The 14,085-nt window shown below is 46.3% G+C and overlaps 1 protein-coding gene across 2 annotated transcripts in view; it reads right to left on the bottom strand.

Annotated features, from left to right (window-relative positions):
- Positions 1-14,085, bottom strand: part of Notch2 (notch receptor 2) — a 143,614-nt gene that overhangs the window by 37,408 nt on the left and 92,121 nt on the right. For both annotated transcript variants that reach the window (XM_057793051.1, XM_057793053.1), the window contains exons 9-12: positions 13,374-13,487; positions 12,523-12,636; positions 10,417-10,650; positions 4,363-4,473 (exon numbers count right to left, since the gene is read on the bottom strand). In XM_057793051.1, coding sequence (XP_057649034.1) covers positions 4,363-4,473; positions 10,417-10,650; positions 12,523-12,636; positions 13,374-13,487 — 573 coding nt within the window. The remainder of the gene's footprint in view (positions 1-4,362; positions 4,474-10,416; positions 10,651-12,522; positions 12,637-13,373; positions 13,488-14,085) is intronic.

Here is a 14,085-nt window from a genome sequence, read left to right as displayed (position 1 = left end):
GGGCGGGGGACAGGGTCACTCAAATGTAAACCCTCGAGGATAGGGTTAGCATGATGAGACACACATGCAGATACTCTTCAGCCAGGCGGCTCACTATTGCTAAAGCCCAGGAACTGACCCTGAAAAGCACGACATGCCAGCGAGGAAGGCACCAGGACCATTTGCAGGTAATAAGGAAGCAAAGTGACTGACAACACCAGAACGGCACTGTGGCCCTCTCAGCAGGGCTGCCTCTGCCTCAGAGATTCAGAACTTCACACGCACCAAGGAGAGCAGTGAACGTCACCCAAGATGGCTACCCCTCCTGGCGCTGCTGTGTGTACACGCTGATGCTGCCTGACATGCATTCTGTGGTTTTCACTCCGTCAACTGCTCACATGTCTATCTATGGTGAATCACAACTAACTGAACATGAACGCACTGCTTAGCTTAATTTAAGTGGATGAAAAAGAATAGGTACTTTGGTTTCATTCTTAGAGTACTGTTAACCCACTTTCTTCCTCCGTAAGCAGCTTGTAGGCAAGCTTTTACTGTCCTCCAGTGCTTGAGGAAGCGCGTCAGTGACTCCCAGTCTATACCAACGCTTTTCAAACTTCAACGTACAAAAATCTCAATAAGATGATTTCTAGCTGGGCTCTGTTGGCGCACGTCTTTAATCCCAGCACTTGGGAGGCAGAGGCAGGCAGATCTCTGTGAGTTCGAGACCAGCCTGGTCTATAAGAGCTAGTTCCAGGACAGGCTCCAAAGCCACAGAGAAACCCTGTCTCGAAAAACAAAAAAATAAAACACAACAAAAATTGATTTTTAAGCCTGAGAAAAGGCTCAGTGGTCAAGAATGCCTACTGCTTTCCTAGCACTCGTATTAGAGGGTCTCAAGTGCCTATATTACTCCAGCTCCAGGGGATCCCATGTCCTTGTCTGTCCTCCATAGGAAGCCACAAAAAATCAATAAAAAGAGCAAGGGATTCCTAGGCCCCACTGCCACACTGTGATGGCTTGGACCTAACAACCGCATTTCACATGGTTTATGTGGTCAGACATTAGAGCCTCTAGAAATACAGGCGCCAGCAGTCCATGAAGGCCAAGTGGGCACTGAACTTAGGCGACCTGTCTGCTGTAGCCTTCATCACCACTGCCTTAGGCTGCATAAAACACTACGGACTGAGCATACGATGTCTAGTTACATTTCCAATGGTTGAGATTTAACATTCGAAATGGTATAAAGTTAACTTTCCCCTATGCTCTGAGTGAGTGAAATCTAGCAACGCTTGTGAAGGAAGTATCAGTTTCAAAGAACACAGTGATCTGATTCGGGTTTGGAAGTGTGTGGGTTTTTTTTTTTTTTTCGTTTTTTTGCTTTTTAAAAAATACTTAATTTAAGAAAAGAATAACACTATATTTATTTAGTTCAGGAAGTCCTGAATGAAAGTGATACATCCTTTAAAGTAAGGCATTAGCAAGCTTCCGGCCTCCCATGCACTCTGGACCATTATTGGTGGCTCCCGTGGTAAAGACCCACAGTCTGGGCCAGCTGCCATTTCCCTCTGCATGTCTTGCCTCAGTCTTCAAAGTGTTCAGAGGAGCCACCACAATTTTAAATCTACTGTGTGTGTGTGTGTGTGTGTGTGTGGTGCTGGGTATAAAACCTGGGCTTTGCAAGCACTATACCACTGAGCTACACCCCCCCCCCAGTCCCTCAGTTGCCTTTAAATAATTTCCAGAATAAAGCTTTGAGTCATTTTGATGTGAGTTAGCACAAGTCCCTACGCATGCACTCTACTGTGTAGATTGGGAGCTACTTCTGAAATGTTCTACCTGCATGTAGGGTCCACTGGGTATCAGAAATGGGTTACTGCTGGCTATGCCGCTGTGGGGCTCAGCAATGAGCAATGTGAGAATTCGCTATATGTTCCTTCCTGCTTACACCACGTCAATCAGAGTGTGATGACTGACAGCACTACCCTATGGACTCTGGGGTCCAGGCCGGAGAGCAGAAGGGCTCCACCCATTTGTCAGTGTGTACTGAGAACATCTGTCCTAACTACTGCTGATGGAGGAGAAGGAGGAGCGTCCCTTCCTGGGGAGGAGGGTGCTCTCTGTAGCTCACTGACCTATCAAACTGAGGGCGAACAGCTCTTTGTATGGATCCTTAGGAGACTTTAGGAAGACAGTAGATTTGAGGGAGGCTGGAGGGTTTGCTTTCCGAGGATAGTTCCTGGGTTTGGGCTTGACTGTTTTCCTTTTTTGTTTCTTTTTTGACTTGGGATTGAACCCAGGGCCTCAAGCATGCTGGACAAGCACTCCACCACTGGACTGTATCTTTAGTCCTGTTTTTGTTTTTTTGTATGGTTGTTTTTTTTTTGTTTGTTTGTTTTTTTCAATCTGAAACATGGTCTTACTAAGTTGTCCAGCTGCCTTGAATTCAGTCTGTGGTCCAGGCAGGCCTTGGACTTGTGGCTATCCTGCATCAGCTTTCAGAACAGCTGGGATTGTGGGCATCTTCCACCAGACCTGTAATCCAAATATTGTGAGGGGCTTTGGAAAACGAAAAGGAGTTTATGAAATCCCATGATGCCTGACTTTCTCCCATCTAAGAAGAGTATCAAGAACTCCTGGGGGAACAGAGAACAGCCTTTAAAAATCAAGAGACAAAGGCTTCCCTCGGATCTTTTAAAGCTCTTATGAAAACAGTAGGGGAAATTATTAAAATAAAATAGAAGGAAAAAACCCCAAATACCTCACAGTTATTGCTCATGAATCTTGGACATTTCCAGCAACAGATTTACAAAACAACCTCTTGGACCAGAAAAGAGTTCCCAAGAAGAGGGCACCACCCAGTAAGCAAAACATTCCATCTCTTAGTTATGTAATTTCATGCTACACCTTATGTTTATTTTAGAATATTTTTAGCCTATGTGCTCCCTCTTTGACCCTGTTGATTTGCTGAATGTTAAAAACAAGACAGAATATGATTCACTGACATTTAAAACACTAAGTCTGGTGAGAAACCATCCACAAATCCCAAAGGAAGCCACCATGGGCTCCTCCTTGGCTGTAGAGGGAATGAGCCTGGGCTCTGAGGTCAGAGGCCTGGGGCAAAACCCTGGCTGCAGGGCACTGGGAACACGAATCTGCCTCTCCACTCTCTGGCCTCTCTTCAATACCAGAGGAGCAGTAGCCGCTCTGGTGACTGAGTGAGATGGTCAAGCAACTTGGTCTCCCGCTCAGACAGAGTAACTCATTTGTACAAGCTGAGTGTTCTCTTCCTGTTACAGTTGGAACTCCACTGTGTTCCAGCAGGCCTGTGTATTGTTCTCAGCTCCCACTTGACCTTGGAGAAGAGCCTTCAGGATGCCCAGGTTCACCAAGGCTACCTCAGTGGGTGGGAGGCACGGAACTTTCACCACACTGGCTTCTCAGTGACCAGGAAGACCTGAGGTCCACTGGAGCCACAAATGTTCCGATCCAAGTGCCGTGGTCACACCCTAGCAGAGAGAAACGAAGCACCCAGCTAGTGAGCGGCAGGCATTCTCTTCACCTGGCTCTGGCTGCCCTTACACTCACCTGGGGAGTACGTGATCATATGGCAACTCCTCAAGGATAATATTCCCTATGCCTCCTTGTGTGTGTTATTGTCCAGAAGATCAGAACACACAGTGCACCCTCATGATGAGGCTTTCCCCATACTTAGGTGTCAGTGAGGACCCCAACAACAATTTAACCAGAAAATTAAATGACAAAGTTAATAACAAGAAAAAGAAGAGAGAAATGTGTGGACCGTATGTCACCTGGGGACACACTTGTGGGTTCTCCAGAGGTTCGCCCCCAAGGAACAGTGACAATACAGTTTTACTTTAATTTACTTTCTTTTCATGGGCCAAATGAGCTTGCTTACTCTAGCAAATATGGGTGGTCTCCTCAAACAATAGGCTCCCAGAGGAAGCAAGAGACCAAGATAAGCAGCCAGTGTTTCCATGCATGTTTACCTTGGATGCAGCTCTACAGAAGGCACTGGCCACTGCCTGGAGAGAGGCAAAGGTAGCTCTGGAGGCATTAACCCAAGCACAGTGACGGAGAGGTACAGTCGGCCAGGAGTTCTCAAGGAGCAAGAAACATGTGGCCTGAAAACGCTAAAGGAAATTCTGTGTTTGCGTTTAGGAGAGGTCTGGAAACAGAAAACTGGCTCAGAAGTACAGAAGCAGGTCACAAACCTTTCAGAGATTCCGAGAAACAGGAGAGAGGTGAAAAGGTGATTTTTCAGTTGGTAAAAAAACAACAACAAAAAAAACTGTGACTTTCACTTAGGGGCCCCTTTTCCAACTCGGGGCTAATGGAGGCCCCTCGGAATGCAAGGAGCATTACCTGTGAATCCCGGAGAGCAGACACAACTGTAGCGATTGATCCCGTCCACACAGGCTCCGTGCACACAAGGGTTGCTGGCACAGTCATCAAAATTAATTTCACAATTAAGTCCTGTAAAAGAGACCCAGAAAAATGATTCTGTATTACCACAGGAATGCCAGAACTTCCGTCCCCAGCCGGTGCTATGTGGTCAGAAGTCTGAGGAAAATCCAGACAGTCCTAACGGAACAAAGCAATGCTTTGCCAAGTACAGTCCACAAAATCCAGGACTGAGCAGTCAAGAGCACTGGACTACTCATACTTAGCCATGATTTGTCCCATCTAGTCTGTTGCCATAGTAATGGTACAAAGGCAATACAGGGAGAACTGTCAGCATCTTAGCCAGGATCCAGGCAGTGGGGCTCAACTGTATACTCATATCTACATACCCACAGCCAAACAAACATGTTTGTGGTTCACCTAAGAATAGCTTTTGTGAAGAGGTTAAAATTTGTCACTTGATAACTTGTTAACTCTCAGCCCTCAGATGGAGAAAACATCACAGCCGGGAGTGGGTGAGCTGAGACAGCAGCATTCTTCCCAGAATTCCACCTCAACTGAAACAAACCCTAACACATAAATCAAGACTAGTTAGTCTTAGCAATTTCTTAGCAAATATTAGGAGAAGAAAATAAACCTATCATAGTTAGTAAAATAGCTAATAATATTTTACACCTAAAATAAAATTTAAGCCTTGAAATCAAATTTTAGAACCTGTATCTATCACCTTAAGCTTAATGGTTACTGTGGGCGTTGAGATAAAATTCCAGATGCATCTTGTGATGCCTGGCTCTTTGGGTGAGTGAGGGTTTAGCTACATTTACATGAGTTTGGTAGACAAGAGTAACTAAATAGCAGGGATACACCAAGCATCATTGTTGTCATGGTTATATAATGGTTAATACAAGGTAATACATTACATTGTTAGTGTGTATCTAAGAAAGCTCTGTGGGTACCACAGAGTACCTTGTGGTATAAAGGGGATAAAAATAAAAACTCATAGAAGAATATAAGCAGGTGAAACTTCCAGACCAAATGTCACCGTGTCAATTCACTCACAAGCAGTATTATCTGTGCGTGGATCAAATATGTATCAATAGTTACCACCCCTGAACTAGTTCCAGAACACTGTGCAATCGTCCTATGCTGATGAGGTTAACCGCACCAGCTTTCGTATTCCTGCACACGAGGAGACCCTTCTAACCTTCAGTCCTCAACCCACGAAGACCCAGCATGCTAAGGCAGCTCTAGCCCCTGGGCTCATGGTTCACTTGAGTTGAAAATAACACCTGATCAAGCTGAGCTTCAAACATCTATACTGATATGTCTGCCACTTGAGACCATAGGTCTGCGACTGCCCTGCTTGTGCGGTCCTCGCCTGAGGTCTGTGATTCCATAGTTTCTTGTGGTCTCTAAGCGGCTTCGATATGGCTGCTAGACTGTCTCCTTGGCTGTTTTCTTCTTCCCTAATGATAAGCCATTCTGGGTCACTTGAAACCCAGAGGAACTAATCACTTCAACAGTTTATCGTCATAAAAGCACAGATGAGAAAGGTCCCGAAAGTGAAGAGTCGATCTCCTTTTAAGCATCCAGTGAAAACCACAGGAATGGTTAGCAAGCTATGATGATCCCTCCCAAACTTCAAACTACAAACAGAGACTGCATGACAGCTGAATCAGAAATTCCTACTCCATGATGACCAGTCTACCAACAATGTCTCCTAAATGGACTTTCCAAGCAGGTCCTCTGATGGAGGAAGGTCATTGGTTAAAAATAAAGAAACTGCTTGGCCCATTTGATAGGCCATCCCATAGGTGGGTGGAGTAGACAGAATAGAATGCTGGGAGGAAGAGGAAGTGAGCTCAGATGCAGGGCAGCCCCTCTGAGAGACAGACGACATGCTCTCCTCTCCAGAGCAGACACGATGAAGCTCTGACCCAGGATGGACGTAGGCTAGAATCTTCCCGGTAAGCGCACCTTGGGGTGCTACATACATGAACAGAAATGGGCCAAGCAGTGTTTAAAAGAATAGAGTTTGTGTGTCGTTATTTTGGGGCATAAGCTAGCCAGGCAGCCATGAGCCGGGCTGTGGGAAGAGGCCCACAGCCCCTACTACAGATGGCGCCCACGTGGATAACTGCATCCACAGAAAGCCTGAGAAAGCTTGGGAAAGAATAAAGCATGTTTTCTTGGTAGCAGCAATTTCTCGGGTCTGCTCTGCTTGCTAGAGGCAAGCAAGTGCTCTCATCTAAGAGAGGCTTCCTGACTCAGCTTCAGCTGTGAAACCTTGCAGCTCATTTAAGAGGTCCTGCCACGAAATACTTAAAACGGTGTTGGTGAAAAGCTGAAGGCATGCTTTTCGGTTTTCAGCCGTAGCAGGAAAAAAGTTGTGCTGTTTTAAAATGCCGGCTTTCTGGGCCATCCTGCCAGGGCAAACTCTGACTGTTTGAGGCAGGAGGGCTGACTACAGAGAGAGGACTTGAATGTTGTCTGTGGATATAGTATTGCAGCTTGTTTGCTGGCAAGGACCTTGAAACGCCACAGAGTTGTGGTGATAAACATGGCTACAGCCGGTACCTCAGCCATGAGGCTGGAAAGCTAAGGAATGGCTGGATCCAGCCGTCAAAGCCACGGCTTTCATCCTACTGATATTGCTCAGTAAATTAAAGACTCATGTGGTCAGAAAAAGAGAGAGATACAGTAAAGAGAGATTCAAAGACAAAGAAAACTTTAAATGATTTACAGTGTGTTTAAAAATATATGCAGGCTGAAAGATAAAGTTCTTAAAAGTAAAATAAGGAAGAAAGAGAGTAGTTGGGTGTGGTAGTACACACCTTTAATCCCAACACTTAGGAGACAGAGGGAGATTGACCTCTGTGACTTCAAGGTGTGGTAGCACACGCCTTTAATCCCAATGCCTGGGAGGCAGAGACAGACAGATCTCTGAGAGTTCAAGGACAGCCTGGTCTAAAGAGTTATTCCAGGACAAAGATATACAGAAAATATAAAACAAAAGTAAAAATAAACAAAATAGAGTTAAAATAAAGCCGCACAAAGATGGAAAGTACACAGAAAATCTTGATACTGTATGCTATTATGCTCTCTTTGAATTGTTTGAATGCTGAGGAAAGAGCAACATCTGCTAAAAGATATTTGTTTATAAATGCTGCTGAACTAATCCAAGATAGATATTTTCAAAATACCTTGACTTCAGAATTTGGATCTAAGGATATGATACTTTGGAAAAGAGTTTCTTCTTTTGTTTTCACAGAAGATGAGACACTGTGGATTGCTTCTTTGATCACGATATGGTATGATAGACCACGTCCTCCTGAAGGGTTGCTGTGAACACCTTCAAAAAATTACTTTGCTCAACTGCCGACTGAGAGGAACCTAGCACACAGGTTATACCATGAAAGACTTGATTAACAGCGCCCCCATTCAGCAGGAAGCAGTTTGGAGAGAAATAACTGCGCCCATATTCCCAAATATTGTTTATAAATGTTCTTTTTTACATTTAAAGGGGGAGATGATATAGGTATGAATAATTTGCATTGTTATAGATTTTAAGGTCAATTTTATTATATGTATATGTATTTCTGATATTGATTAAGGTATTGTGATTGTGTAGTTCACTTAAAAATGTAATGTATATAAGTTGTTAAATGAATAGTTATCTATAATAGTCAAGTTTGTAGTCATGTTAGTTAGATTTTCTAGATGTGCATGCATATATTTCAGATAGGCATTCATCATATCTTTCAAAGGCTAGAGAATATGGTATTTTAAATGTTTTAATAACTTAGGGTTTTTCAAGACAATGAGACACTCTGCTCCTGGCAGCACCAATCTACTTCAAGAAGAAGAAGATGGGCATCGAAGAGGATCCTTATGGAGTTTGACAGCTATTTGGGCAAGAAACTGCTCTTGCCTGGACTATTGTATAAACTGGACACAAAGAACCCGCAGAGAGAGGACTGCTGAACTTGCCTAAAGGTGAGATGATCTTTCGGGGTTCCTGATTCATGAAAGAGTCTGCGAGACATTCTGCAGGACACAGCAGATAGTGACTGAACTGCCTTTAAATTTCCTGCTTCATGGAAACGTCTCTGGATACTATGGACCTTTAGGCCGAAGATGGATGCCCCAACGGTACAGAGGAACTTTGGGTGACTGTCCAGGCAGTGAGATGTCTCTGTCATTTCTAGAGTTTAGAAGTTGCTTACTTTTTGTTTGCTTAGGTAATATTGTATTCTTCTGGAGTCTTTGATGGAGTTGAATAATAGATAGATAGTTATAGTTATAGTTTTCCTTAGTTATGATAAAGATAAAATAGATGTAAATATTGTAATTTTTACTTGATAACTGTTTTGTTGTATGTAATTTTGCTATGTTAAAGTTAAAGCCTTCCTTTTTTTTTTGGTTTAAACAGAAAAGGGGGAAATGATGGAGGAAGGTCATTGGTTAAAAATAAAGAAACTGCTTGGCCCATTTGATAGGCCATCCCATAGGTGGGTGGAGTAGACAGAATAGAATGCTGGGAGGAAGAGGAAGTGAGCTCAGATGCAGGGCAGCCCCTCTGAGAGACAGACGACATGCTCTCCTCTCCAGAGCAGACACGATGAAGCTCTGACCCAGGATGGACGTAGGCTAGAATCTTCCCGGTAAGCGCACCTTGGGGTGCTACATACATGAACAGAAATGGGCCAAGCAGTGTTTAAAAGAATAGAGTTTGTGTGTCGTTATTTTGGGGCATAAGCTAGCCAGGCAGCCATGAGCCGGGCTGTGGGAAGAGGCCCACAGCCCCTACTACAGTCCTCGACACACGCCGGGCTCCTCTCCACTAACTACAGACCAGTAGCTCTCTCTGCATCGCTGCGGGCAGGCAGCTCTTCGCTGTTTCTTTGAATAGCTGCAGCAACGGGTCTGGGCTTCTGCATGCTGCCTGGGGCAGACTATGAATATCAACTTCTTGCCTCTGTCCCCCGAAGGAAAGTCTACCTGATCCAGTCTGGCAGGAGGATGTAGCCCCAGAGGAAAGTAAGTTCCTGCCAAGCGAGCACTCGCCAGGTTTCCAGTGATGTTTGTTACAATGGGGAAGACGGCAAACCTAAAAGCAGCCCCTCCATTCTAAAGGCGTCCATTCAGCTGCTTGTAAATCTCTCACACTGCCCTCGTACTGCAATTTCTCATGTCTGGGGACCAGCCCGGAAGCAAATTGCTTTTGGAAGGTCTCACAAAGCTCTATTCAGCCCTTCGAGGGAGTTATCTAAATGTGGGGAGGGGGCCCGCGTTCTCAGCTGTGAAGGCATGGGATGTTTTTCGTATGCTTGAGCAATTCAAAAAGGACTTTGTTTTCAAACTTGGCATGTGTGAGGCCCTGGATGGAGACCAGGGCCTTTGACAAGTTTGAAGAAATGGATTTGAAGGAGCACAATGAAATCAGGGCAGTTACCCACTCTCCTACCTCTGCCCCCTCTGTAGGCCAACTTCCTTAAGTCCAGGATGAGCCCCCAACAAATCACCCTGTGTATTGGCAGGTCCCTTGCTCAAAAAGGCTCTCACTGGTTAATCTTCCACTAATACATTTTCCTTTGATCTTGAACACAGTATTTCTCTGTTTGCTAGCTACAGCTGTGCCCAGGATCATTCCTAACAGGTAAAATGGAATCCAGGGAAACCTGTGAAACCGCTGCCTGACAAAAAGACTCCGAAACTCCTGGTAAGAGAGAGCTGGCCTCATCTGGCAAGCAGAATCCCTCCAGGCTCAGGAGCCACCCAGGAGCCCTGGAAATAGAGCTGGCAGCTTGGCGTTCTACTCGGCAACAACCAGGGTGTGAGGCAAAGTGTTTCCTTCCCCTAACTTTGCCTGAAATGGCCAAGGCTCCACAAAATCCAGGGCTGGGAGAGAGCTGTCACATCAGACTGATGATGCCAAAGATCCCAGAGGGTGGCAGGGAAGGAGAGAGGGAAGAAGGGGGAAGGAGGGAGGGAAGGAGGGCGGGACTGTCCTACCTGATGTACCCGGTTGGCAGTTGCACTGGTAGCCATTCACCAGGTCAATACAGCGTCCATCATTCAAGCAAGGGCTGCTGTAACACTCATCAATTTGGTCACTGCAGATGGCCCCCATGTACCCAGGATTGCAGATGCAGGTATAGGAATCAATCCCATCCTGGCACTGGCCATGGTGGCAAGGATCCGGGTCACAGTTGTCGATATTCTCCTCACACAAGACACCAGTAAAGCCTGCAGAAGGAAGTTTACTGATGGGTCTCCAAGCAGCAAACAGGCTGTGTCGACACCCAAAGGCAGTTTGTCCATTCACCCCGCACATTCCACCTCTGGAACAATCCCCACAGGTGGCCTTGGGCGGTGGGAACTGCTTGTTTGATTTAGAATTTGAGCTTGGGGACCCAGGCTCAATGATTCTCAATGGAGTTTGTAGAGCTGAAATGCCCCTAGCCTGAGCCCTGGGTCCCCTGCTGCCTTTCCAGCCTCACTGGCCCTAGGCTTCCCGGAAGAGCGCTCCACACATCCTCCCTGCACGCTTGTGTCTGAGCATCTTCCCTCCCAACACACAGGGGCTGACTGAGGTTTCAGGTATCCTGTCTTCCAGTTCTGACGCTGGAGGGCAGAGATGGAGTCCCACAGCTCCCCGCAAAGTGCTGTGCTACTGGCTTCTAAATAAATACCCATTAAATAAGATGAATGATCTGCTCTTGGCCATTTGAAAGACAACGAGATAAGAGGTCCCACAACTGAGCTATAACGAGATCCATGTCCCACCTCTTCCTGGAAGGCTCCAGGACATTTGCCTCCCTTTTATTCTTTAATTTTATTTTTATTATTTTTAATTGGTTGCTTTGGTGTGTATATGCCACAACGTTATGTGGAGGTAAGACACAGCTTTTCAGAGTCGGTTCCCTCCTTGCTCCATGGAACTTGGGAGTCAAATTAACGTTTTCAGTCTTGTAGGGCAAGTGCCTTTACCCTCTTAGCCACCTTACCAGCCCTCTCATCCCTTTTAAACATGAGATCTAGGGCTTAACCTCACTTCCATGAAGTCATGCTCCACAGAAGCTGGCTGGAAGACAAAGCCTGGAATGTCTCCAACAAAAGGCAATGGTTTCTATGAAGAAAACGCAGCTCAGCAGAGTATCCTCACCTACAACAGAAGCATTGGTGTTCTGCGCAACTGTGGGGGCTAAGTTTGCTTTTCTGAAATCTGAGGGAAATCATACGCACAAAGTCTATACTCTAAGAACCTGTTTGCTAACTCATATGTGGCTCTACCCATGACTTTGTTTATGTATGGGGTATTTATTTGCCTGCTTGTATATATGCAAGTGCACTGTGTGTGTGTGTGAGATGCCCACAGAGGCCAGAAGAGGGTGTCAGATTCCCTGGAACTGGAGCTACAGATGCTTGTGAGCTGCTAGGTGGGTGCTGAGAACCAAACTGAGGTCCCTCTGCAGGAGCAGCCGGTGTTCTCAACCACTGAGCCAGCTCTCCAGTCCCTTCTCATGATTTCTGTCTCAGTCAAAGGAGTAAGAAGTTTCCTTTCCTAATCATTTCTAGACCTCCACACTGAGGTACACTTCTGTTCAGCAAATGTGACGTGGCCATTTGGCTTAATGAAATCCACTCCCAAGGAGAAACATGGTCCAAGACCCAGAAATATATATCTGTTTGACCAAATCTCCTGGGAATACAGACTCAGATCTGTACTGGACCTTCCTAGACAGAGCTCTCTGTAGTCAGTTACAGCCAACTCTCAAGACCACCTGCACCTTAGAAGAAGAGGCCTCTGCATTTCATAAAGGCCCTACAGCGAGCCTCGGTGAGGGGCAGCTTTCTCCTAGAGTTCTCCTTTTCCTGAGGAGTCAGTGAAGCCAGCTAGAAGCTTCCCACAAGCACAGACACCAACCGCACATGTGGACAGGACCACCGTGGCAGTGACAAGGAGGCGGGTACAGGAAGAGCAGCAGGAAGTCTGCAGCAACAGCTCTCTCGAGCACGAGCCACCCCGGCTGGCAGAGTGACGATGAGTGGCTAGTGGAAGACAGTCGTCCCGCTGGCAGAGGGCCTCCCAAGCAATGGAGAGTAGGCTGTGCTTACCTGTGGCACACTGGCACTCGTAGCCATTCGGATGATCGATGCACTTGGCCCCGTTCAGACACGGAGTACTAGAGCAATCATCAATGTCAATCTGGCACACCGGGCCCGTGAAACCTTGAAGAGGCACAGAAGCGACACAAATCAGTGACTCACCGATCTTCCTTTATTAAAGAGAGTGGGTTAAATCATTGGCAGAGCATATGCCAATGGGTCACCAAGCAGATGACTCTCCCTGGCAGGTGACTGGAACATCTGGACAAAGTTCAGAGGTCAGAGGCCCTGGGGCTTCTACTGTTGCTTCTTCAGAGCACAGGAATCTTCTCCAAAAGAAGAGGAACTGAGACACTATGGAAAGATGGAGTCTCAAGCTAGTAACTGTATTCCCAGACTGAAAGATCTTCACTCTGAAGAGGAAGTGGAAAAGCCACTGTCCACAGCAGTCAGCTGGCATGCCTTCAACATCAGCGGAGGCAGAGGACCTTGGAAAAAATCTCCCGCATGTTGCCTGCCTGAACTTAATGGGATAAAATGTCTTGGGATTTAGGAATATGACTCACTAGGAAAAACTAAGACCCTGTGCTTCTGTGAGGTGTGAGCACTCGGAAAATGTAGACACAGACAGGGAGGTCAGGGGTCATTCAAGAACAGACTTGGACTTCAGGCCACAAAAGACTTGGAAGACAGACTGGCTAAAACAGTTCCCCACTTCAGCACACACAAAGTCTCTCCCCAAGAACTCACTTTTAATGATTTCCTCATGCACAGCCCACACACATTCCCTCTCTCCCTCTTCCTGTGGTCAGCTGGCTTGGTGCTTTGGAAGAACAAGGGGGCAGGTGGCAGGCACTTACCAGGGGGGCAAAGACACTGGAAGCGATTGACTTTGTCCACACACTGCCCGTTGTTTACACACGGGTTGCTCTGGCATTCATTGACTTCCAGTTCACAATGCACACCTTTGAAACCTGCACAAACGGACCACACACATGCTTCAGACACAGATAAAGGGGCATTCCAGCCAAGAAAGCAGAAATGTGCTGAGATGGGTACAACCCCCAGGAGCACAAACACTGCTTCAAACACAGAGGGACTTTGCTGCGCTTTTCACAAAAAAAAGTCCCTACAGTCAGCCAAGTGTAGACACTGTAAGACATCTTTGCTAAGGTGAGGAAGGGGCAGTATCAATGTGAAATACCCCTCCAGACCCGCGTATCTGAATACCTGGTCCCCATCTGGTTCTGTGTAAGGAGGCTATGAAACCTTTGGGGCATGCGACATGGTAGACTGGCAATGGGACTTTAAGACAACAACTTAGCTTTGCTTCTGGCCCCATTATCTATCTCTGCTTCCCAATCTACCAGAAATGTGAGGAGCCGTGGCCACGCGCCCTCCTCATGTCGTCATTGTCTCTTGCCTGTGAGCCTGTAACTGGTTCTGTCAGGGACTTCCCAGAGTGACAAGTGACAATGCCAGGGTTACCCCCAGGACGCTCAGCGAGACAGCAATCCAACAAAAACTCCCCACATTCTGTGACCTACTTCTAGCTTCTGGACTCCCCCTCCT

This window comes from Chionomys nivalis, chromosome 18 (assembly GCF_950005125.1).
Source record: "Chionomys nivalis chromosome 18, mChiNiv1.1, whole genome shotgun sequence".
NCBI classification, from domain to species: domain Eukaryota; kingdom Metazoa; phylum Chordata; class Mammalia; order Rodentia; family Cricetidae; genus Chionomys; species Chionomys nivalis.
Note: the sequence above shows the minus strand (reverse complement) of the source record. Positions and strands in the feature narration are given on the sequence as shown.